This window comes from Carcharhinus amblyrhynchos, chromosome 25 (genome assembly GCF_965287045.1).
Source record: "Carcharhinus amblyrhynchos chromosome 25, sCarAmb.v2.hapA, whole genome shotgun sequence".
NCBI lineage: Eukaryota > Metazoa > Chordata > Chondrichthyes > Carcharhiniformes > Carcharhinidae > Carcharhinus > Carcharhinus amblyrhynchos.
Window position 1 is genome coordinate 32,799,911 of NC_137348.1, and position 26,454 is coordinate 32,826,364.

The 26,454-nt window shown below is 44.1% G+C and overlaps 1 protein-coding gene across 4 annotated transcripts in view; it reads right to left on the minus strand.

Moving 5' to 3' along the window:
• Positions 1-24,637, minus strand: part of astn2 (astrotactin 2) — a 1,598,826-nt gene extending 1,574,189 nt beyond the window's left edge. For 2 of the 4 annotated variants that reach the window (XM_080212454.1, XM_080212453.1), the window contains exon 1: positions 24,146-24,637. In XM_080212454.1, the coding sequence (XP_080068580.1) occupies positions 24,146-24,407 (262 nt within the window). In that variant the 5' untranslated portion in view covers positions 24,408-24,637. The remainder of the gene's footprint in view (positions 1-24,145) is intronic. The other 2 variants (XM_080212456.1, XM_080212455.1) reach the window with 1 other exon arrangement.
• Between the last annotated feature and the right edge of the window lie 1,817 nt (positions 24,638-26,454).

Sequence of the window (26,454 nt, forward strand, 5' to 3'; positions counted from 1 at the left end):
GATATCTGAAAGGAAAAAGGCACGAGGGTAAGGCTTCTGTGGGTTGAGTTCGGTGGGATGGGAAAGAGTAAGAGGTGCATATTTACACCATATGCAGCTTATAGAGCAGAAGATAGCTAGAGATGAGAAGAATGGGGTTGTGAGAAGATGGATTAGGTTTGAGGATGTCACCATGTTGGATGATTTCATCCTCATTGCTGGCCATACCCTCAACAACGGACCCAATAATGACAGCACCAGTTCCTCCCAAGGCATTAGGACATGCAAGCATACCAGATCAGTGCAGACAGATCCTGCTACCTCAGGTTGTGTACCACTTTGCCCTGCAACAGGCAAGGGAATGTGTCATGCAAGCTGGTTTGCTGATGTGTCAATCATGGTTGAACAGTTGACTGTGCGTGCAAGCTGTGAAATGTGGGTTGGGGCTTCCAACTGTGTTAAGTTTATGAGGATGAGGAAAAACTTTTGGCCATTTAGTATGATTTCTGACTGATAAAGATTATTGGTTGGTGAATGATGGGGTTGTTGCAATTTGGGCAGTATCTCAGACAAGTGGTGCCATTGTGGCAATAGAAGATGCATTTACTAAACTTGACCATTCATGTGAGGTCACTGAAACATTTTGGCACTGCATGCTGGTCCTTGTAACTTGACCTCTGGCCTTGACCTCCATCTGCCCCCAGTGCCTTTTGATAGTGTGGCTGGTGAGACACACTGGTCTTTGTGAATGTAAAATATCTCTTGGACTTTTCACTTCCTCCACCAAAGGTTCCAGTGCAGGGTCTGGAAGACTTGCAGCCTTCTCTCCACAGAGGACCATAAGGTATAGGAACGGAATTAGGCCGTCGAATCTGTTCCGCTCTCCAATGTTGTGTGATTATTGAATTGTTCCCTGGGTCAAATTCACTTCCTGCAGGACTGCAAGCCACAATGAACATCTCTTTTAAGAGGAGCAGGGTAGCTTTAATTTAAACATAGACTAGCTTTAACTGGTGCTGACAAGTTACGACCATACTGTTCACTGACTGCACGCATCAGCAGGGGGTACTGATGTGCACAGTGAACAGTATGGTTGATGTTGGCTGCACACAATTATCTTGGAAATGAGCAGTGCAACATTGGAACGTAGTCTTTTTAACCATAGAATGTCTGCAATGCAGAAGAGACCATTCGGCCCATCGAGTCTGCACCGACTGTCTGACAGAGTATCTTACCTAGGCTCTCTCCCCCACCCTATCCCCACACATTTGCAATGGCTAATGAGACACTTAGGGGCAATTTAACAAAGCCAATCCACTGAACCTGCACATCTCTGGGGAAAAAAAACCAGAACACCTGGCAGGAAGCCATGCAGATGCAGGGAGATTATGTAAACTTCGGTCACCCAAGGCCAGAATTGAACCCGGGTCCCTGGCACTGTGAGGCAGCAGTGCTAACCACTGTACCACCGTGCATTGCAACAAAGTGGCTCTAATTAATCACTCATCCAGTTCAGCCCCCGTATTATTTCGGAGACTTGAGTCGTAAAACATACTGCAAATCCCTCACTTCATTTCTGGCAGATGGATTTGAATGTAGCACCAAGTGATAGAATAATCTTTTTTTTCTAATGATCATACGAGCTCCCAGGATAAAACAACCAGCATTAAGCATTCATTAGCAATCTTACTAAGAGAGATATTAAATGGAAATTCAGACTGGTACAGTCAGCAGTGCTCTCTACAATAAGGGCGATTGCTGTGATCAAGGTTTCCCAAATGAAATGGTACGTCACCTTCCTTATTTGGACTTTAACCTTCATGGTGGATTATCAGCAAGATTATTTGAAATATTTTCTGATTTTACTACAGGTTTTCAACATTATTTATTTTTTAATCCCCTTTTGAGGCACATGGATGCACAGCACAGAGCACACTTGATCTTGTATTATTGCATCTTACTGGAGAATGGTTGATGCAGACATCAAAATATCTAAAGCAGCTTTAACTTGCATTCTTTCCCCACCCCCGGCTATGCCAGGAGCAAAGCTGATGAGGAACTCCAGTCATGAATGTAGATCGGAGGATTGTTTTCCTTAAAGGAAAGCTTTGATTTGATTAGAGTTATTATTGTCACGTGGGTGGCACGGTAGCACAGTGGTTAGCATTGCTGCTTCACAGCTCCAGGGACCTCGGTTCAATTCCTGGCTTGGGTCACTGTCTTTGTGGAGTTTGCACATTCTTCCTGTGTCTGCGCGGGTTTCCTCCGGGTGCTCCGGTTTCCTCCCACAGTCCAAAGATGTGCGGGTTAGGTTGATTGGCCATGCTTAAAAAAAAAAATGCCCTCAGTGTCCTGAGATGTGTATGTTAGAGGAGTTAGTGGGTAAACATGTAGGGACATAGAGGTAGTTCCTGGCTGGGATTGTGGTCGGTGCAGACTCGATGGGTTGAATGGCCTCTTTCCGTACTGTAGGGTTTCTATGATCTCTATGTATTGGGATACAGTGAAAAGTATTGTTTTTTTGCCTGTTATACAGACAAAGCATACCGTTCATACAGCACATGGGGGACAAGGAAAGAAGAGGGTGCAGAAAAGAAGATTGAGAGGAGATTGGATGATGGTGTTCAAAATCATGAGGGGCCTTGACAGAGTAGATAGAGAGGATTTGTTCACACTTCTGAAGGGTTGGCACGCTGGCACAGTGGTTAGCACTGCTACTTCACAGCACCAGGGTCCTGGGTTCAATTCCTGCGTTGGGTCACTGCCTGTGTGGAGTGTGCAATTTCTCCACATGTCTGTGTGGGTTTCCTTCGGGTGCTCTGGTTTCCTCCCCCAGTCCAAAGAGGTGCAGGTTAGGTGGACTGGCCATGCTAAGTTGACCTCAGTGTCAGGGGCAGTAGCATGGTAAACGCGTGGGGTTACGGGAATAGGGTCTGGGTGGGATTGTGGTCAGTACAGGCTCTGTACTGCAGGGATTCCATAATTCTGTGAAAGGATTGAGAACAAGAGGGCACAGAATTAATGTAAATCAGTAAAAGAAGCAAAAAAAGTGAAAAGAGAAACTTGTTTTATGCAGCAAGGGTTAGGGTTTGTAACGCACTACCTGAGAGAGTGTGATGGAGGTAGGGTCCATTGAAGCATTTGAAAAAGGAAGAACGTGCAGGGTTATGAGGAGAAAGCAGGGGATTGGTACAAGGTGAATTGCTTCTTTGGAGAGCAGATGCAGATGTAATGGGCCAAATGGTCTCCTTCTACTCGGCAATAATTCAGTGATTGTTGTTTGCTGGAGCAGACGAGTGAAGGAGCAGAGAGAGAGCTAAGATTTTACCTGTTAAAAACCAGTTTAAAATAAGTTTAAAGCACTTTGTTCTTTGTAGAACTGTTTAAAGCATTTATTTATTGTATTTACTGCTTTAAGAATTCTGAGGGAGTGGTTAGCAGGCAGTTGTGGGCCATCAGATTTAAATCAGCGCCAGGTTTAAAAGGAGGCCTGGTGTAGACAGCGGGCAGCGGAGTGAGAGGGAAGCAGAGTGAGCTACTTGGGCTTAATATCAAAAAGGGCTGGAAAGAAAAAAGGCCTGGTGAGTTCGTTTGAAAAACAAAAAAAAACAAAAAAAAAAAAAATTTTTTTCAAAACTACTACAGTAAATAATGGAGGGGCATGTGATGTGTGGTTTCTGTATGATGTGGGAACTGGTGGACCCTAGGGTTCATCCCAGTGACCATGTCTGCAGTAAGTGCAGGTTGCTGGAGGAGCTCCAGCTCAGGGTAAAAGAGCTGGCCTCTAAGCTACAGACACTGAGGCTCATCAAGGGGAGAGGGGGTGCCATTGTCAATGGGGTGCAAGTGACATCCACCCCCCCCTAGACTGGCTAACTCTAAGGGTCAGGGACAAGAGGGGGCTACTGGGAAGAGGAAGGGGGGTGAGGAGCGGAGGCCTCAGCCTCTTAATCTGCATAACAGGTTTGAGGTTCTTGCTTCCAAGTTGGACGAGAACGAGGCAGGTGAGGTTGGTGAGCAAGCTGCACACGGTACAATGCTGCAGCAGGACATAGGCAAAGAGAAAAGGAAAAGGAACGTAGTAATTATTGGGGATAGTGGGGTTAAGGGTATTGACACTGTCCTTTGTCACAATGACAAAGTGCACAGAAGGGTGTGTTGTTTGCCTGGTGCTCGGGTACGGGATGTCACAGCTGGGCTGCAGAGGAACCTGGAGCGGGAGGGTGAGAATCCGGTCATTGTGGTACATGTGGGTGCCGGCGACATAAGCAAAATGCAGACTGAGGATCTGGGGAGGGAGTATGAAAAGCTTGGAATGGAATTAAAAAGTAGAACCGACAAGGTGGTTATCTCTGGGCTACTGCCTGAACCGTGTGCAGATGGGCGTAGGGTTGACAGGATTAAGGAAGTGAATGGGTGGCTCAGGGATTGGTGTGGGAGGAATGGGTTTGAATTTATGGGGCATTGGCATCAGTATTGGGGTAGGTGGGACCTGTTCGGGAGGGATGGGGTTGGTCTGAACCGTGCTGGGACCAGAGTGCTGGCGAATCGAGTAAAGAGGACTGTAGACAGGGCCTTGAACTAATTAGGGGGGGTAGGATGCGAGGATAGGTGACCTTACGAGGTCTAAAGTTAAGGAGAGTGTACATGTAAGCAAAGAGGCCAAGGATGTCCCAATAATAGAGGGAGTAGGGGGCGTGAGTATAGTTGGTGGCGTTGCGGCAAATAGGGTCCAGGTGAAGGCTGGGATGAAAGCACTTTATCTGAATGCACGAAGCATTCGGAATAAAGTGGATGAACTGATGGCGCAGATCGACACAAATGGATACGATCTAGTGGCCATTACAGAGACGTGGCTGCAGGGTGACAGGGACTGGGAGCTGAATGTACAGGGCTATCAAGTGTTTAGGAAGGATAGGCAGGAGGGAAAAGGAGGGGGCGTAGCTCTACTGATTAAGGATAGCATCACGGTGGTAGCAAGGGATGATATTGGAGGCAAGGAGCAGAGGGTGGAAGCGTTGTGGGTGGAGATTAGGAACAGCAAAGGGAGGAAGACGCTGGTGGGTGTCGTCTATAGGCCCCCGAATAATGATCTGGAGATGGGGCGGGCTGTTAACGCGCAAATAAGTGCGGCGTGCAGGAATAGGACGGCCGTAGTTATGGGGGATTTCAATCTGCATATTGATTGGTCGACCCATGTTGGACGTGGGGGGCTCGAGGAAGAGTTCTTGGAATGCTGCCGGGATAGTTTCCTCGAACAGTGTGTGTTGGAGCCGACGAGGGAGCGAGCTATCTTGGACCTGGTGCTATGTAATGAGGCGGGTAGAATTAGGGACCTTGCGGTGAAGGATCCTCTTGGGGAGAGTAATCATTGTATGGTGGAGTTTCTGGTGCAGATGGAGGAGGAGAAAGTGGGTTCCCGGACACGCGTCCTTTGTTTGAATAGAGGGAAATACGGTAGGATGAGAGAAGAATTGGCGAATGTGGACTGGGAGAGCGCGTTGGAGGGAAGGTCTGTTGAGGAGCAGTGGAGGATCTTTAAGGAGATCTTTCTTGGTGCTCAACGGAAATTTATTCCGATGGTCAAAAAGGATAGTAGGAGGATAGGTAATAAGCCGTGGATAACGAAGGAGGTGAAGGAAAGTGTTAAACTAAAAGCGGAGGAATTTAGAGTAGCTAAGAGTAGTGGGGGAGAAGAGGATTGGGAGAGGTTTAAATGTCAACAAAGATTGACAAAGAAGTTGATAAGGAAAGGTAGGAGAAACTATGAAGCTGGGCTAGCGCTTAATATAAAAAAGGATAGCAAGAGTTTTTATAAATATATAAAAAGGAAGAGGCTGGCTAGGGTAAATGTTGGTCCTTTAGAGGATGAGAAAGGGGACCTTGTGGTAGGGGATGGGGATATGGCTAAGGTATTGAATAACTTTTTTGTTTCTGTCTTCACGGAGGAGGACGTGAATAATTTGCCGGGTGTTAGTGATAGAAAGGTGGTAGGACTGGAGGGTCTTAATGACATTACTGTTACTAGAAAGGCAGTGCTCGACAGACTGGATGGGCTGATTGTGGACAAGTCCCCAGGACCGGATGGAAGGCATCCGAGGGTTCTGAAAGAAATGGCGGAGGTGATAGTGGATGCCTTGGTGGTTATTTTCCAAACGTCGCTGGATTCCGGGGAAGTGCCGGATGATTGGCAAATGGCTAATGTTACGCCGTTGTTTAAGAAGGGTGCCAGGCAAAAGGCGGGGAATTATAGGCCGGTTAGTTTAACGTCTGTGGTAGGTAAAATGTTAGAATCTGTCATTAAGGAGGAAATTGCGAGGCATCTTGAAGGGAATTGCTTGATAGAGCAGACGCAGCACGGTTTCATTAAAGGGAAGTCGTGTCTGACAAATTTACTGGAGTTCTATGAGGATGTGTCTAGGGCGGTGGATAGAGGAGAGCCGGTGGATGTGGTCTTTCTAGATTTTCAGAAGGCGTTTGACAAAGTGCCTCACAAGAGGTTATTGCAGAAGGTCGAGGAACATGGAGTTGGGGGTAGGGTGTTAGCGTGGATAGAGGATTGGTTGTCAAATAGGAGGCAGAGAGTGGGGGTCAACGGGTGCTATTCGGATTGGCGGATGGTGACTAGTGGAATGCCCCAGGGGTCGGTGCTGGGGCCTCAGCTTTTTACCATTTATATAGATGATCTGGAGGAGGGAACCGAGTGTAGAGTGTCGAAATTTGCTGATGACACCAAGATTGGGGGAACGGCAAATTGTGCGGAGGGTGTGGAGAGCCTGCAGAAGGATCTAGATAGGCTGGGCGAATGGGCCAGGAAATGGCAAATGGAATTTAATGTTGGCAAGTGTGAGGTGGTCCACTTTGGTAGGAAAAATGGTAGGAAGGACTATTACTTACGAGGCGAAAAACTGCAGCAGGCGGTGGTGCAGAGGGACCTCGGGGTCCTTGTGCATGAGTCGCAAAAACCCAGCTTGCAGGTGCAGCAGGTGGTCAGGAAGGCGAATGGGATGCTGGCCTTCATAGCGAGGGGGATTGAATATAAAAGTAGGGAGGTCTTGCTGCAGCTGTATAGGGCATTGGTGAGGCCGCAACTGGAGTACTGTGTGCATTTTTGGGCGCCGCACCTGCGCAAAGATATTTTGGCCTTGGAGGGAGTGCAGAGGAGGTTTACTAGGCTGATACCAGAGTTGAGGGGGTTGAGCTATGAGGAGAGGCTGAATAAACTGGGCTTGTACTCGTTAGAGTTTAGAAGAATGAGAGGAGATCTCATTGAGACGTATAAGATGATGAATGGGATGGATAGGATAGAGGTGGAAAGACTCTTCCCGCTCAAAAAAGACAATAGGACTAGGGGGCACAGCCTCAAGATAAAAGGGGGGCGGTTTAGAACGGAGTTGAGGAGGAACTTCTTCACTCAAAGGGTGGTGAATCTCTGGAATTCTCTGCCCGTTGAAGTGGTGGAGGCTGCCTCGCTAAATATTTTTAAGACGCGGGTTGATGGGTTTTTGATAGGAGAGGGGATTAAGGGTTATGGGGAGAGGGCGGGAAAGTGGAACTGAGCAGCGACAGATCAGCCATGATCTTATTGAATGGCGGGGCAGGCTCGAAGGGCTGGATGGTCTACTCCTGCTCCTATTTCTTATGTTCTTATGTTCTTATGATTCTATGACAGTCAATGAACCTTAATCTTACTGACTGTGTACAGTTGTGGTCACTGTTATAGAAAGGATATTATTAAACTAGAAAGAGTGCAGAAAAGATCTACTAGGATGTTACCAAGACTTGATGGTTGAGTTATAAGGAGAGGCTGGATAGACTGAGATTCTTTTCCCTAGAGCGTAGCAGACTTAGGGGTGAACTTATAGAGATCTATAAAATAATCAGGGGCACAGATCAGTGAGATAGATAGTCAATATCTTTTCCCAAAGGTAGGGGAGTCTAAAATTAGACGGCATAGATTTAAAGTAAGAGGGGAGAGATATAAAGGAATCCGAGGGGCAATTTTTTTTTTTACACAAAGGGTAGTGTGTGTCTGGAACAAGCTGCCAGAGGCAGTAGTAGAGGTGAGTCCAATTTTGTCTTTTAAAAAGCATTTAGACAGTTACATGGATAAGATGGGTATAAGACCATAGGAGCAGAATTAGGCCACTCAGCCCATCGAGTCTGCTCCGCCATTCAATCACAACTGGTAGCTTTCTCATTCCCGATATAGAGAGCTATGGGCTAAATGCAGGCCATGGGGACTAGCTCTGTGGTTTAAAAAAAAGAGTGGCATGGACAAGTTGGGCCAAAAGGCCTGTTTCCATGCTGAGTGAAAAAAAAAAACAGCTTGAGATTTTAGAGAATAATCTCAGAGCAAACATTTTTGAACTTTTTCATTTTTCTCATCCTGTGCAGGTTCCACTCAGCGTCAACCCCAGCTACAAGTTGGCCAAGAGCAAGAACTCAGAAGCATCAGGGATAAAAGCTACTTCCCAACACCACTGTGGAGTCATGCGTTGGTGTGCTACAAACTCGACTGTAACTTCTATTTATACCTGGGTTGATATTTGAAGAGAGATTATACTGAGAGTTCTGAAGGATGACAGGGATTGATTAGGGAATATAAAATTCTAAACAGACCTGCTAGAGTAATCGTAGACCAAATGTTTTCTCTTATGGAACAATCTAGAACAAGAGGTCACGGGTAAAGTTTGGGGGGTGTTAGATTTAAAACCGAGATGAGGAGGAACAACTACTTGCAGATGGTGGTGAACTTATGGAACTTGCTGCCCTATAGAGCAGTGGATTCTGAATCATTAAATGGCTTCAAGAAGGGGATAGATATATTTCTGATTTTTTAAAAGATGGATTCAAGTGATATAGAGAACAGGTATGTGGATTTCAGACCAGCGAGGGATCAGCTATGATCTGATTGAATTACAGAATCAAAGAATCCCTGCAGTGCACAAGGAGTCATGATGTGGAGATGCTGGCGTTGGACTGGGGTAAGAAGTCTCACAACACCAGGTTAAAGTCCAACAGGTTTATTTGGTAGCAAAATCCACTAGCTTTCGAAGTGTTGCCTCTTCGGCAGGTGAGTGGGAGTTCTATTCACAAACAGGACATATAAAGACACAAACTCAATTTACAAAATAATGAGTGGAATGCGAGTCTTTACAAAATAACGATTGGAATGTAAGAATTGATTACCTGTAAAGACTCGCATTCCAATCATTATTTTGTAAATTGAGTGAGACTTTACCTGGTGTTGTGAGACTTCTTACTGTGTGTACAAGTAGGCCAATTAGCCCATCAAATCTGCGTTGACCACAATCCCAACTGGGCCCTATCCCCATCACCCTCATTTTTACCCTGCTAATCTCCCGACACTAGGGTTAATTTAGCATGGCCAATCAACCTAACCCACACTTCTTTGGACTGTGAGGCAACTGGAGCACCCGGAGGAAACCCATGCAGACATGGAGAGAACGTGCAGAGTCCACACAGACCAGAGGCCGGAACTGAACCCAGGTCCTTGGCGCTGTGAGGCAGTAGTGCTAATCACTGTGCCACTGTGTGTGAATGGCAGAGCGGGCTCGAAAGGCTGAACTTGCCTACTTGTGCTCCTAATCCCTATATTCTGTTCTATCCTCATGTTCAGGACTTTCCCTGCCACAGAGCACAAATAACTTTGCAAGCCTCTGCCTGTTGCACTGAAAAACCATTGGACAGTGCTACTGATCTTGTGTCCTCTGTGTGGGCAATGACAGTCACAAACCTACAGCCAGCCACTTTGTTAGATGTGTCCTGGAGAAGCTCCTCAACTACACCTCAACTCCAATAGCCTGTAGCCACAGACTGGCGAGTCAGATCTAGTGCTCCGAGAAAGTTGGTTGTGGAGTAATTAAATGTGAAGAGAAGGCTTTGAGGCTCCCTTTAATTTTGAATTATAAAACAGTTAGGTGTCACTGCTTAAAATACAGTCTATTTTAATACAACATTTTCACAGGCATCAAATTACGGAAAGCATGTCTGTCGAGTATGTGGGCATGCATCAAAGCACACCTTTGCAAAGTGATAGAATATCAGCGTCTAATTGGCTGCTTCACAGTTTCTCCTCAGAATACCATACCATGATCTCCAAGCCGTGTGAAGTCTGCAAATCCCATCCAAGTCACATCAGAATACATTTATTGGCAAACCAGATCCAAGTGTAAAATCCAGTGAATGGAGTCACAACATTAAACCTTAACAAATTTAACAAAATCCCAGGATTTGACAAGACAATTCGATTTCAATGTAAAACATCGCACATGAAGTCAAGTCGGAAGCAGAAACACTTTCATTAATATTTCATAGGTTTAATCAAGGACTGACAGGTGAAACCCCTTCAGGATAAAGGCATTTAATTTTATTTTAATGCATATATTTTCATGATGGTGTATAATTTCTCTACAGATTGACAGGCCAGTTCTACAAAACCTCCCAACACAAGCCACCTTCTTGCCAGTGCCCGGTACTCAATACTAACCTGTCGACTTCACCTTAAGGCAGTTTGAATTGATACACACAGTGAACATAATGCAAATTACAGCTGCATTTTGTGTTATTGGCGCTATTTTGCCATCCACACGCCTGACTTCTGAGAAATTTAGCTCGCTAAATATTTCGCCCACCAGGCTTCACTTTCAAAATCACATCATCTTTAATTCCCCAATTTCATTCACTTCACACTTTACTATGTTTAGAACATTTTGAAAGTAAGTAGGCTTGACAGAGAGAAAAAAAACACACACAACAGTGGGGACAATAGACCGAACTTCTCGGAAAAACAAAATAATAATGTTTTCCCACACTTCCAGTAGAAACATAACAGACATGGATGATGGGGGGAACGGGGGGGGGGATCTCGTTGAAACTTACAGAATACTGAAAGGTCTGGATAGAGTGGACATGGGGAAGATGTTTCCATTAGTGGGAGAGACTAGGATCTGAGGGCACAGCCTCTGAATAAAGGGATGGCTCTTTAGAATCGCGGTGAGGCGGAATTTCTTCAGCCAGTGAGTGGTGAACCTGTTAAATTCATTGCCACAGAAGGCTGTGCAGGCCAGGTCATTGAGCGTATTTAAGACCAGCGTTAGACAGGTTCTTGATTGGTAAGGGGGTCAAAGATTATGGAGAAAAGGTGAGACAATGGGGTTGAGAAAATATCAGCCATGATCGAATGGTGAAGCAAACTCAATGGGCCGAATGGCCTAATTCTATTCCTCTACCATCTAGATTACATATAGGGGTTCTCATCTTATAAATGGCATTTAATTAGCTTAACCACTGACTGTTGCAATCAGAACCAATGGATAGAATCAGGAGCAGATATGGCATCAATCTTCTCTCGCACAGCATTTCACCTCCAATATACTGTGGTATAGAAGCATTATGACTTACTGTGTGCCAATGGTAACTGCCATGTTTATTGATAAAAGGCAGCAAAGAGTGGTAACTTATGCCTAGCCTATTGTAGTTGTAAATTGCAGTTGCAAATGAATGTAGCCTCATATGTTGGATTTTCCATTTACAGGGAGACTGACTTTACCATCCATTCATCTGCGAAAGTGCACTATTATTCTCAATTTAATTAAAATCTATTTGACCATACTTCACCTTGAGTCATATGACTTGCCAGTTTTGTAAAAGATTCCTCTTCAACAGCAGCCATGTTGTATTTATGTTCATGGAATATTGCCTCAGCACAAGTCATACATATTTCCCTGGATATTTGGGTTTTCTTAAAAACTAGTCAAAAGTTCCCAATAAGTGATTTTCCAGATGATCGTCCATTACAAACTGAGGGCAGCATGATGGCACAATGGTTAGCACTGCCACCTCACAGCGTCAGGGACCCGGATTCGATTCGCGCCTTGGGTCACTGCAAAGTCTGCACATTCTCCATGTGTCTGCATGGGTTTCCTCCAGGTGCTCCGGTTTCATCCCACAGTCCAAAAGAAATGCTGGTTAAGTATATTGGCCTTGCTAAAATTCTCCCTCAGTGTACCCGGACAGGTGCCCGAATGTAGCAACTAGGGATTTTTCAAAGTAACTTCATTGCAGTGCTAATGTAGGCCTACTTGTGACACTGATAAATAAACTCAGAAACTTAAACGTGAAAACATAACTTTGTACCAACCAAACAGGAGGATGCTATTGTAGGAAATTATAGAATGAAACATTATAGGAGACCATTTGGCCTATCATGTTAATGATAACCCTGGCCAAGAACTGACAATTAGTCTCATTTGTTTCATTTTGGGCTAACAATCTCAGCAGCAAGCACTCCAACATCAAACTGAAAAACACAACATAAAACTTCCGTCATACTTCCTGAAAATTTGCCTCAGCCCCAGTTTTACTTTTGATTACCAATAGCAACCACTAAGTCTCTCTTAGTGAGAAAGCATTGCTGACAAACCAAGCTAGTTTTGTGGCCTATACACAGCTGACATTTTGCCAAAATAGCCATACGTATTTCACATAAGAACCCACATAGCCAACTAACCAATAAAAACCAAACTGGATTCTCAGGCAAGTTTCAGAAATAAGATCCTAAACCCAGATTTCTGCCATCAAGTCAGGACGTTCTATAATTTCTACTGAGTCTACCTTCACTTCATTCCTTTTGGTTCTTGTTATTGTCTTGTGACAAGGTGGAAATAAACAATTATCTTAATCGTTCACAAACTTGAAGAGTTCTACCCAGTAACTGAGTATGCTTCTCAGGTCAATAACTCTTATATCTCACAGTGGTAGCACTGCTACCTCACAGAGGCAGGGACCTAGGTTCGATTCCCAGCTTGGATCAATGTCTGTGTGGCATCTACACATTCTCCCCATGACTCTGTGGGTTTCCTCCGGGTGCCCCAGTTACCTCCCAGTCAGAAATATGTACTGCTGGTTAGACGTATCCAAACAGGGCACCCTCAGTGTACCTGAACAGGTGCCGGAGTGTGGTGACTGGAGGATTTTCACAACAACTTCATTGCAGTGTTAATGTAAGCCTACTTGTGACACTAATAAATAAACTTTCAAACAACTGTTGATGTGCTGCCTTGTACCATGCTGCACATTTCCATTGCTTTTAAAAGTTTCTAAAAGGAGGTATATATAAAAGTGCACTCAAAACTCCAATCGCAGCCGAAACAAAGTCTTAAACAAGTTCAAAGTGGCATCCTTTCTTTTGTATTCTGCACGATGACAAGAATCATAGAATCCCTACAGTGCAGAAGGAGGCCATTTGGCCGATCGAACCTGCACCGACAATAATTCCACCCAGGACCTATCCACGTAACCTCATTTATTTACTCTGCTAGACCCTATGACACAAAGGGGACATTTAGCATGGCCAATCCACTGAATCCGCACATCTTTGGAGTGTGAGAGGAAACCAGAGCATCCAGAGGAAAAACACGCAGAGTGAGAGAGAACATGCAAACTCCACACAGTCACCCAAGGCCGGAATTGAACCCGAATCCCTGGCACTGTGGGGCAGCAGTGCTAATCACTGTGCCACCAGGACACCAAAGGATTCCATTTGCCTTTATAAAATAACATCTACTTGCACTGCTACCTTTCACGGAATCGTCTATCTCCACACCCAGCTCCCTCTGCTCCTTGACTCCATTTAAGAGCTTACCATTAAAAACTAATTTTCATCCCCTCCTTTTCTCTCCCAGATGCATTATTTTACATTCTCTTCATCAACTCGCATTTGCCGTTCTCTATCTACCTTATTCGCCTCCCTCGGTCTTCCAGCAGATCTTCACACTCTTCATCTAAATTTTTAAGTTTAAAGTTTATTATTAGTGTCACAAGTAGGCTTACATTAACACTGCAATGAAGTTACTGTGCAAATCCCCTAGTCACTACACTCCAATGCCTGTTTGGGGGACACTGAGGGAGAATGTAGCAGTGGCTGTTCTTCAGTGTTTGGGGGGTGGGGGTTTCCAGTGAGAAAGGACATCACAGCCAAGCTAGAACTTTTTCTTCACAACCACCCACAACAAAGTTGGCCTTGTGTAGCACAATGACGTAGGTCATAACAATTAGTCTTCCATCCTCCAACCACGAACTGTGAGCCATTATCTGTATTGTTCATCTTCCCGTGGCGCCTTATCAAAAGCTTCTGCAAACCACATCCACTGCATCCCTTTCATCATTCCGTTCTCTGATTCTGACAAAGAATTTGATAAGGCTGTCATGTCCAGCTTGCTTCACCTGTCAGAAACTCATGCTGACTGCCTTGATTAAGTCATGTTTCTCCAACTGCTCAGCAGTTCTCAAATCTGTTTATAGACTCAAAGTTTACTCATACTTCAAGCAAAACTAACAGACAATAATGAGTGGCAGAGATGTCAGAAAATTCCTGGCCACAATATTCAGGCAAATCTGCATTTCGTCAACTTTTCCCCCAAAGATTTTTAGATCTTGTATTTGTCATTCATAAAAATCTCTTCCCGAACAAACAAATGACAACTGCTTCTTCTCCCTCCTCTTTTAATGTTTAATGCTTTAACTCTTCTCTCCTTTCCCAATTCTTGCTTGGGTGCAGTTGAATAGGCACCGATAGTGCTCCAAGTCCATTCATTCAGTGGCTGTTCCTCAGTGTTGAGGGGGGTTTTCCAATGAGAAAGGTCATCATGGCCAAACTAGAACTTTTCCAGGACCCTTTCCTCACCACCAGACAGAAGGTCACCCACAACAAAGTTGGCCTTCAGTGGCACAATGACGTGGGTCACGTCTTTCCATTGAAAGATTGGGCCCCGGCAGCACCAATGGCACAGAAGGAGCAGCAGCAGAACATGAGGTGAGCGAGGAAAGATTCGTACATGCATCCATACTTTTGATATCTGATCAGAAGTAAGGAAGCACAAACATTGGGAAGAGAGGTGAAAACCCTATGCTGAAGTCAGCACCAGGGAAGATGTTGATTGGTGGATAGATAGAATGTTTTTTTAAATTTAACTTTACTTTTGTTAATTTACTTAACAGTCTAATTAATAGAAGCATGGTGGAGCACTTAAGTCTCATGGAATGCGCATCCTATACCATGTGGTAACTCCAGGATACCTCTCATGGCCTGGATAACTGCATGTGCAGGAAGTGTTGTTATTTGGAGCTGCTTGAATTCTGTGCTTTGGAGCCCGAGCATGGTAAATAAGGTCGGTGAGCTGCAAGGATGCATAGCAGTTTGGGAATATGATGTGATGCCAGGAATATGATATAATGCTAGTGCAATGGTACCTCATTGATCTAAGAAATTCTATCCTTGACTCCTCCAGGAAATCCTCTGTCTCTCGCACGGTAATCTCTGGAAACAATATTGCTATAGATCCTTCTTCCTCATCTTTCCTTAAATAGCTTATATCTAACAACATTTATTGTTGCCCTGACCATTTTCATGCCAGGTCTTTGTTATCACTGTGATAGCATATTCCCACATCCTATCCATACCTGCAGTTCATCGCCCTTACTTACCATGCAATGGGTACTTACGTACGTGTACTGTGAACCTAACTTAGACCTTGCCGAATTTGGTCTTAGCTTGACCCCATCTGACAATGTTACTTCTCACCCTAATCTTGCTTGTCCCAACACTTTGTGAACCTTGATTCTACTTTCCAATTCTCCTTTCTGCTTCCCATCCCCCTGCAAACTTAGACTCCGAACCCAGTGTTCAGACTCCAACAACTCACAACACAATGTTGGTGGGATTGGTGGGCTACTGTTACCTGGCTAGATGAGAGGGGCTGGGGCTTTTCTCCTTGCTGACAGGGCTGAGAACAGTTACTGAAAATCACGAGGCACCTTGGGCAAAGCAGATAGACACAAACTGTTCCCACTGATAGAAGATAAAAGAACTAAAGGCAACATGAGAAAATACTTGTGTTTTTTTATGCAGCATCTGGTTAGGTGCTGGTGAGTTGGATGAAGGGAGATTCAGGGTGGATTTGAAGCAGGAATTGGATAAGTATCTATAGAGAAATAATTTGCAGGTCCATGGGGAAAGGGCGAGGCATGGGACTAGCCGAGTTGTTGTTATAGAGCCAGCATAGACATGGGGCAAATGGCCTTCCTCTGTCCGTGAGCCATTCTATGATTATCTAAAAAAATACATGATGTGGAGATGCCAGAATTGGACTGGAGTGGGCACAGTAAAAAGTCTCCCAGCACCAGGTTAAAGACCAACAGGTTTATTTGGAATCATGAGCTTTCGGAGTGCTGTTCTTTCATCAGGAAGGAGCAGTGCTCTGAAAGCTTGTGATTCCAAATAAATCTATTGGACTTTAACCTAGTGATGTGAGACTTATTACTAAAAGATACAGGTAGCAAGGGGGCAAAAGGAGGACATACATTTTCCACACAATACAATTATCATACCCAGATACACAGAAGCATGTTTGCACAGAATTATCCGATCATTTGCATGAGTTACAGAACCACCATGCTCCTATAATTCCTTATTTCTCTCTTTAATGTGATTACAACCTGATTGCTTTAAATGCAGCCTTGCTTGTAAACTATGGCAATGTTAAAAGTGAAAAAATGTCCCCAAAATGAAAAGTTGTGTCTCCTCAGCCCCAATGATCTGCATAGGCACTCCAATGCTTGCTATTCTAACCTCAATTAAGTTGCTTGAAATACCAATTATAAGCTCTTGTGTCTACATCAATCAGTCTTGTAGTGTCACATGAGGCTGTTGTAGAATTACAATACATTCACTGACTAAAAAATACGCTCAATAAACAACAACTTATATTTTCAAAGCACCTTTAACATAGCAAAATATTACATTTAGAGCACATTAGAGGAGCATAATCAGACAATAGGAAAAAAGAGTTTGTCAAAGAAATAGCCTTTCCTTTTCTCATTCATGGGATGTGAATATCACTGGCAAAGCGAACATTTACCGCCCACCTGTCAGTTCAGAGTCAACCACATTGCCGTGTGTCTGCAGCTGCTCTCATGTGCCTTGGAGCACTGTACAAAATTTCAACTGAACTCACATTTCAACATCTGCCACAGCAGGATTTGAACCTGGATTACTAGCCCAATGACGCCCCCACATCCCCCTTTTAAGGAGCATCTTAGATGGGAGTTGAGTGACGGTTAGTTGGGGAGGTTTCAGAACTTCGATCCAAAACTGAAGAAATGATCAAAAGAAGTAGAGTATAAAGTGAGGAGTATTCTCTAACTGTTCTTGAATCAGTCCGTGGGCTAGAGGCAATACAAGACCAAATTTGGGATCTGAACAGGAAAGTGGGAATTTTAAAAGCAAGGCATGCATAAAGGTGAATAAGATTGGATATGGGATCTCATTTGTGACTTTGATCACAATCATTTTGATGCTGTGCAGAGTGGAAGGAAGGCTGATTGGAGATAAACACGGGTATGCATTTGTGAGAGAATGAAGCTAAGCTCCTCGAAGAGAAGGTGGTTGGTGAAAGAATGATGGTTTTCCAGGAATAAACAGATGGTTGGGTTTCCTCTACTGTGTCAGTTTCACACCAAGTTAATTGGAACAATTCCACAAGGCCTGCAAAAAAAATGCTTCTGCCATGACACTTCTCCCTGATCAAAAAGATGGCACAATGGTTAGCACTGCTGCCTCACAACACTAGGGACCTGGGTTCGACTCCCAACTTGGATCACTGTCTGTGCAGAATCAATACATTCTCCCCACGTCTGTGCAAGTTCTTTCCAGGTGCTCCAGTTTCCTCCCACAGTCCAAAGAACATGTTGGTCAGATGCATTAGCCATGCTAAATTCTCTCTCAGTGTATGGGTGCTGGAGTGTGACGACTCGGGGATTTTCACAGTAACTTCAGTAAAGTAAGCCCACTTGAGACACTAATACTTAAACATAAACTTAAAAGCAATGGTGTAAAAATGACAATGTTATTTGAAGTGAACAATATCTCTGATGCACTGGCGTCCCACTTTGAATGACTATGCTGCCAAAAAAGTTATGCTACACACTTCCATTCCTACACAGACAACACGTGATGAGATAACGAACATGCAATATATCTGTTATCAGTGTTGTTGCAAGATAAACACAAAGGCCTTGAGAGGGATAGAAAATTAAAGACTAGCACAAATGCAATATCAGTGCAGGCAACCAAATAAGTCATTTGGAAACAAATATTTGCTTTGGGCTCAGGATTATTGTTGACTCAAGATTTTGTTGTCCAGTTGTCCACTGTCCTCACATGGAGACCTTCTTATAGCAGCAAGCCTCTATAAGTGTCACCCTGGGGGTCATTCTTCAAGTGCAAGTACTTGACAGTGATCTGTTTGACATCTGACGACACCATAGTTAAGCCCTGAGGTATTGCTGTGCAATGTTCACGCTTTGCTCACTTTTGAGCAGCAATTTCAGGCAGAGGTCATGATTGGAAACAATGACTAATTTATGCACTTCTTTGCCAAGGGCATTTCTACAGCTGTTCTCGTGTGATAAGTTGGCTTAGCATGTACCTGGGAGCAGAACTAGAATTTATCAGGATCTTACATTAGCTTGGGCCTTTGCCCATGAGACAAATAAGACAATAGAACAGGCGGTTTCTGTTTAATGTAAGAATTGGAAGGGCACACTAAAGTTTCATATCCAAGCATTTTATCAAAATTAGTCTTTTTAAAAAGATTTAAAGTCCAAAATATCAGTTATTTTGTTTAGTTTTAGTCTAGTGCGATATAGTTCTTTTAAGACGGTTGAATCAATGTTGGTCTAGAAAAAGAATTATTGCTCTCAAACTGGACTCAGTGGTCAAGTTGCTTTTATATTAAAGGTGTGAAACCAACATGAGGTGCATAGGTTTCCTTCCACTGTTGCCTCACCACACCAGGGAGACGGGTTCAATTCCAGTCTCAGGAGATTGTCTATGTGGAGTTTGCATGTTCTCCCTGTGAATGCTTCAGTTTCCTCCCGCACTCCAAAGATGTGCGGGTTAGGTTGGTTAGGTAGGGCTAAATCAACCCTTAGTGTCGGGGGAATAGCAGGGTAAAAATACGTGGGGTTATGAGGAGAGGGCCTGGCTGGGGTTGTTGTAAGTGTGGGGTTGATGGGCCAAATGACCTCCTTCTGCACTGTAGGGATTCTACAATTCTAAATAGCTAATGCTCTGTGAACTGACAGCACTGCAGTTATTGGATGCATGGGTCTTGAAATGTACCATCCAACTCAAGGAAAAGCAAGTGCAAGGAGCTGATCTCATATTTACATTCTACAAAGGATGTGGCACTACACCTTAAGAGTTCATGGTAATTAGCATTCAAGTGGACCACTGCACATGTCTTTAAACCAAAGGCCACCAATTAGATCACATAACACTCGGTGATGAACTGGAACCCAGGCTCATGAAATGAAAGCACCCAACTGACAGATACAAGTTTCCCATACATAAAAAAAAAGCTCCCGAGGAATGAGTCCAAGCAGAGGAAAATGGTGCTAATGCAACAATGAATGGCATTTTCACTCAGAATGGCCGGTGTGAAAAATAGTAATGTCACACTGGTGGAGTTGGGATTAATGCACATTGTTGGGACAATACTACACTCCTCCATCTCGCCAATGTCGCATTTCACTGGGGAATGTTTGAAGCTATTATGATGTGTAAGAAAGAAAATAATAAGGTGGTGCTGGCAATTCTCTGGCCACGAAAACAAATTTTTGATTTACAATCTATATTCAGTGTCACAAGCCTAGAAGTGCTCCATAGTTGAACATTACAGTGCTAATTCACACTGACTGAATCCCTGGTTGTTTCTCTATCAATTGAACTAATAAATATTCTCACACAATGTTTTTATAACAAGCATGGCATTTTATGCTAATAATGCAACAATAATTTGAGCAGCACACACTGAATCCTGAGAGATTCAGAAACTGCAGCAGAATCTATACTGTGTACCGTAGACTTGTGGCCTCTGAGGGAAGTGGAGGGTCTGGAGCAGACAATCTGATTGCCAGAGATAAACTAGAGGCAGTTTCAATGATTATCCCTTATATAAAAAAAATCCAAAGCAACTATTGTGCACATTTTTCAAGTTCACGCACAAAGTCTGCCACGATTGCATGATTTCTGAAAGTAATTATATAATACATTAGTGTAAACTGGATATAGGAAACAAATTTATGATGCTTAATCGAGCAGGGGGATTGGTTGTAGTTATTGTTTTTTTATCTGATTCCAAACTTGACTCCCTCTTCTCAGAAACTGAAACAGTCTTCGGTAGTCTGTGCAACACACATATACAGCACTGTCTCAACAAACCTTTGCTTCTATCTTTTTCACACTGCAAGTTTCAGCTCACAGCACCAAGGTCCTAGGTTCAATTCCAGTTGTCTGAGTGGAGTCTGCACATTCTCCCTGTGTCTGCGTGGGATTCCTCTGGTTCCTCCCATAGCCTAAAAGATGTGCTGGTTAGATGCATTGGCCATGCTAAATTCAGTGTACCCAAACAAGTGCCGGTGTGTGGCGACTAGGCAATTATCACAGTAACTTCATTGTTAATGCAAGCCTACTTGTGACGCTAATAAAGCAACTTTAAACTTTAAAAACCTTTCCACAAAATGTAGGGAAATTAGTAGATTATTAAAGATGTAGGAAATTTTGACATTGCAGAAAGGTTGAATTTCTGATGAGCGTGCATTAGACCTTGGTGTCATTTGTAACGTGTTCAGAAAAAGGATTGTGCAAATGTTCCACCTCTTGTAACAATTCTGAGGAATTAAGTTCTAACACAGTCCAGTTTGAGAGTCGTGTAGACTGAAACTACCGCAGAAGTCGGCGGTGGGGAAAAGGAGAAAGACACTTGCTCAGGATTTAAACAACTGTATGCAGCAATACCACCACCCTTATCCCACCATCACCAACTCAATCACTTCAGAAAAGTAGCATAATTAATAGAACTTCTGTTTCAAGTTGTGTTTGGTTTGGTACATTTGATGTGGAGATGCTGGCGTTGAACTGGGGTAAGCACAGCAAGAAGTCTCACAACACCAGGTTAAAGACCAACAGGTTTATTTGGCAGCACAAGCTTTCGGAGTCTCAGGCTCCTTCAATCAGGTGAGTAAAGACTTGTGTTCACAAATCTTGCATTTGGCCACGCGAATCTCTCCCTCAGTGTACCCGAACAGGGGCTGGAGTGTGGCAACTAGGGGATTTTCACAGTAACTTCATTGCAGTATTAATGTAAGCCAACTTGTAGTACTAATAAACCAACTTTTAAAAAATTGTGTTGAAAAGTTGTTTTCAATTTTCCAGAGGGAAAAAATTACTCAGTTGACAGTCAGTCCTATTAAAGTTTAAGGCATCCTACTGGCACGTCTGATCTAGCAGGGCTGACATTTAATGCCAGCAACTATGATTAACAATTAAAACAGAATGGGGCCATGGTGAAGTTTATGCCTTGGGGGCTGTTTGTTTTGCCTCAGTGGAAGCACTCTCACCTCTGAGTCACAAAGCTGTGGTTTCACAGGAATTTTGAACATAATCAACTCAACACTTTATATTGCAGGACAAAGGGAGTGCTGCGCTATCAGCGAGTACTGTGTTTCAGATGCAAAATTAAACCTCACACCTTTCTGTTCTCTCAATTTGGTGGTGTCATTTAAAAAAAAACTCCTGTCACGCGATTTAAATCACAAGGCACTATTTCAAGAAGGACAGGATACTTTTTTTCCCCTGGCCTCTCAGTGTTTTAAAGTTTAATTTTCCTTATTGGTGTCACCAACAGGTTTGCATTAACACTGCGATGAAGTTACTGTCAAAGTCCCCGAGTCACCACACTCTGGCGCCTGTTCGGGTACACGGAGGGAGAATTTAGCATGGCCAGCGCACCTGACCAGCACATCTTTTGGACTTGTGGGAGGAAGCCAGAGCACCCGGAGGAAACCAACGCAGACACAAGGAGAATGAGCAAACTCCACACAGACAGTGACCCAGACCAGGAATCGAACCCGGGTCGCTGGCACTATGAGGCAGTAGTGCTAACCACTGTGCCATCGTGCTGCCCACATTTGTGCTTTAACTAAGATTATCTGATGAGTTTTCTCACTATAGGTCATTGCTGTGCACAAATTGGATTGTACATTGCCCTGTATTGCAAGAGGTGGGTTTAGTTCAGTTGGCTGGATAGATGGTGAGTGATGCCAACAGCAGGGGTTCAAGTTCTGCTGCAGCTGAGGTTATTCACGAAGGTCCCTCACCCTGAGATGGAGGAATTCTCAGGTTGAGTCACCAGCAGTCGGTGACTATGGTGATTTTACTATTGTATTGCAGTGGTCGCCACATTTCAAGAAGTGTTGCAATTGAATTGAGGCACGCTGGATCAATCAATGATGATAGTGACGGAAGTTCCAAAGTCTTTGCAAACTCCACTTTCTGATACTTGGCAGTCAACAGAAGAAATTACACTGAAAAAGACTGATTGCAATGCCACAGCGACAAGAACTCATGGAAGGGGAGATCCCCCCTTGTGCATTCGGAAAACTTGTCAATGTGTTTGCAATGAGCAACGTAATCATTTCACCAACCTCGCGGTGCGCAGAGGAAGTCTTTAGACCCTTGCTTTTTCCACACTATCTTCTCTCGATTAAAAGGAAGTGTTTAACTCAACACTTTTCTGTCAGCACAATGATGCTGAAAGTACGATTCAGATAAGATGCTTTGAAATGAATCTCCATGTTTGGAGGAGGTGTTAAGTGGTTTGGGCTGAACTTGGAGTAAATATTCCGAACGTCTCGGGGGTGTTCTGTTATCTGCTAGTGTTTGATATTTTTTGCTGATTTCAACCAAAAACGAAACATTGAAACGGCAGAATTGCACATGGCATCAAACACGAATCCTAATTAAAACTCTCGTTGGACACAAGCCTAGGTGGGTTGCCAGGGCTAATATTTTGGAAATTGTGCCACTGTGATTCACATTTCATTGTTAAGGGGGCGGGGAGGATCATACACTTTATTTCCCTTCGCCAACATCGCCACGGGCAATAGGACCTCGAATCACCCTCTCCGTCTATCCCACTCGGAAGAACACCCATTCATTGCAAGAGGGGAGACGGTACGGGGTGGGGGGTGGGAGGAAGAGTCATTACGTTTCTCGGCGTGCCAGACACAGGAAGATTTCACTTTACAACAAGCCGCTCCTGGCTGCAAAAGCCAGCGATACTCGCAGGGTCAGTGCGATTTCATGACAGCAAAACGCCCACATTCCAGCAACAATCCAAAAGACATTGTGGAACACAGTATGCACCAATTACTAACCCCCCCACCCCGACCCTGTCACAACCTAAATCTTCAGTCGTCTCTGGCTGTGACGATCGGCAGACCCCCAATCCCTTCACCGTAAAACCGATAAGAAAACTCTGATCCAAGTGCAGTCGTTGTTTCAAATGAAATACACCTTCTCCCCTTTCTCTCCCTCCTGGACAGGGAAAGCTGATCGAAGGAGAACCTTCCTTGGCAACACACACACACCCCCTTCCCAAAAAAGAAAAAGTAGTCGGAAAGGTGTTTTCAGGAAGAATTTTCTCCGTCCCTCTATGTATATCTGTATATATACTTCCTTAATCCCTCTATCCTTCTCTTTCTATCCCTCTCTAACCCTCTCACTTTCTATCTCTCTCCCCCCTCTCCCTCTTTCTATCCCTCTACCTCTCGCTACCCCTCTCTTTCTATTACTCTCTATTTCTCTGTACCCTTCTATATCCCTCTTATCTATCCTTATCTCTCCCTTTTTCTATCCCTCTATCTTTCCTTCTCTCTATCCCTCGTGCTATCCCTCTCTCTATCTTGCAGTCCCTCACTCTCTATCTCTCCCTCTCTCTTTCTACACTCTCTCCTTCTATCTTTCCCGCTCTCTATCCCTCGTTCTAACTATCTTTCTGTCGCCCGCTCGCTATCTCTCCCTCTCTCGTTCTATCACCCTCTATCTTTCCCTCTCTCTTTCTGTCCCTTGCTCTCTACCTCTCCCTCTCTCTTTCTATCCCTCGCTCTATCCCTTTCTCTTTCTATCTATCTTTCTGTCCCCCTCTCTCTTTCTACCCCTCCCTCAGTGCTCCAGCCACCCCCCCCCCCACACACACACACACATACACACTCACACCCCCCCACAACCCGAACTTACCCAGGGTGAAGTAAGGTAGCTCGGTGTTCCCCAGGTCATCCACCACCAAGATCTCGCCGGGCAGGTCGTTGCGGACGAAGAGGAAGAGCTTGGACTCAGCCGCCAGCGCCCCGTGGAAGCTGATGTCGTTCTCCCGGAGCACGGGCAGGGTGGACACGGTCACCGTCTTCACTTTGCAGCCGCCGTCCTTGGAGATCTCGGCCGAAGCGCTGCTGGCGAGCAGGCAGCCAAGGAGCGCTCGCACGGCGGCTCGGAGAGCCATTTGGCCGCGGCTGCTGGTGCCACACAAATTTATAAATAACAAAAAAAAAGGGAATTTTAAAAAAAAGAGGAGAGAGAAAATAAAAAGGAGATGGGTGAAAAAAAAATTAAGCACAAAATGAAAGGCGTATTTTGTTTTTTTTTCCTTAAAGCGGAGAGAGACTGGGATATCCACAATCCTCCTCCTCACACATACACACACCGCTTTTCTCCTCGACTTGTTTCCCCCTCCCTGGGCTGTGGAGCTGGTGTCCAGGAGGTGGCGCGGACACAGAGGGGGTGTGTGTGTGTCTGAGAGAGAGAGAGAGAGGAGGGAATCTGTGCAGTTTCAGCTATGAAACACACAAGACAACACACAGCTTAAAGGCAGAGCCTCCCTCCTACCAACACACACTCTCCTCAAAATAAACATCTTCTAGATTCATCTCAGCTCTCTCTCCCGTGACAGCTCCCAGACTGTCTCTCCCTTCCTTGTGGAAACCTATTCAGTTGCTGCCTGCCCTTCCTGACAGACTATCACCTCGCCTGAAGTCTCCGCCGCTCCTTCCCTCCACCCCCTTCTCACCAATTCAACTCTTCCTTGATAAAACTCCCCGACAATAAACAGGACAAGTAATGCTGGTGATGGTGGGTCATCATTGCCATCTCAGGTCCACTTACAGCTCCTCTTCGCTGTTTCACAAATCCCCTCCTCTAACACTAACACACACACGGGGTTATGCTCAGTTAGCAGTTTGGACGACTGGGAAGGTTTTAAAATGCTACCCAATTACCACAGAAGTGGAATTTGGAAAAAAAAGGTCCCTGATCGAAACCATCGCGGAGACAGCTCTTTATTGATGAGAGTTGATACATGCTTTGTAAATGAGGTGTGTTTCATCCAGACTTCATTTCTCCATTCCCTCCCGAACAAAAATGTTAAATCTCCACATGTAGTCATTTAAAAACAACCAAACGACGCTGCTCTAAGTTTACAATAAAGACATGTCTATAATGTACAGTATATGCCTATTATAACGGATGTCACAATGTCTCTTAAACTGTATTATAATGTATATCACAATGTATATAATGTATGTCACAATGTCTATTATAATGTATATCAGAATGTCTATTATAATGTATATCAGTGTCTATTATAATGTTTAGCATAATGTATATCACCATGTATATCACACTATCAGAATGTCTATTATAATATATATCAGTGTCTATTATAATGTATGTCACAATGCATATCACAATGTATATCAAACTGTCTATCAGAATGTCTATTATAATGTATATCAGTGTCTATTATAATGTTTATCATAATGCATATCATAATGTATATCACTATCAGAATGTCTATTATAATATATACGTGTCTATTACAATATATATCACAATGTCTATCAGAACGTATATCACTATCTATCAGAATGTCTTTTATAATGTATGTCAGTGTCTATTATAATGCTTATCATAATGTATATCACCATATCACAATGGATATCACACTATCAGAATGTCTATTATAATATCAGCGTCTATTATAATGTATATCACCGTGCCTATTACAGTGTCCATTATAATGTACATCATAATGCCTGTTACAATGTATGTTGTAACGCATATTATAATGTATAAATGTACACGAGGGGAGAGATGCGATGGAAGCTGAGGACGACAATATTCACTGCAATGTCGCTCTCTGTGGCGGGTTGACTTCAGTCTCGAAGTGTTTGAGGTCACGGTGAGCGTGTAAACAAACAACAGCTGATAGCTTCGCAGCCTGAGACTTCATCCAGAGAAATCATCGCGGGTTATTTGGTGGAGGAGAGACCGGCCAGCACTATTCTCCCCGCAGAGTTTCTCCTGTGTGTGTGCGTGCTGTACCTTAACCGAAGAGCGTGCGGTGGAGTTGGAGACAACTGGGAACGTGTCCTGTACAATCTACACCAAGGGAGGAGAAGGGGGAAGGAAAGCTTAGGGCTGGTCACCTTGCCAAGGAAATGTCACTGCCGATAGCCTCAATTTCTGCTTCTTGGCTTGCCTATCTGACAGAA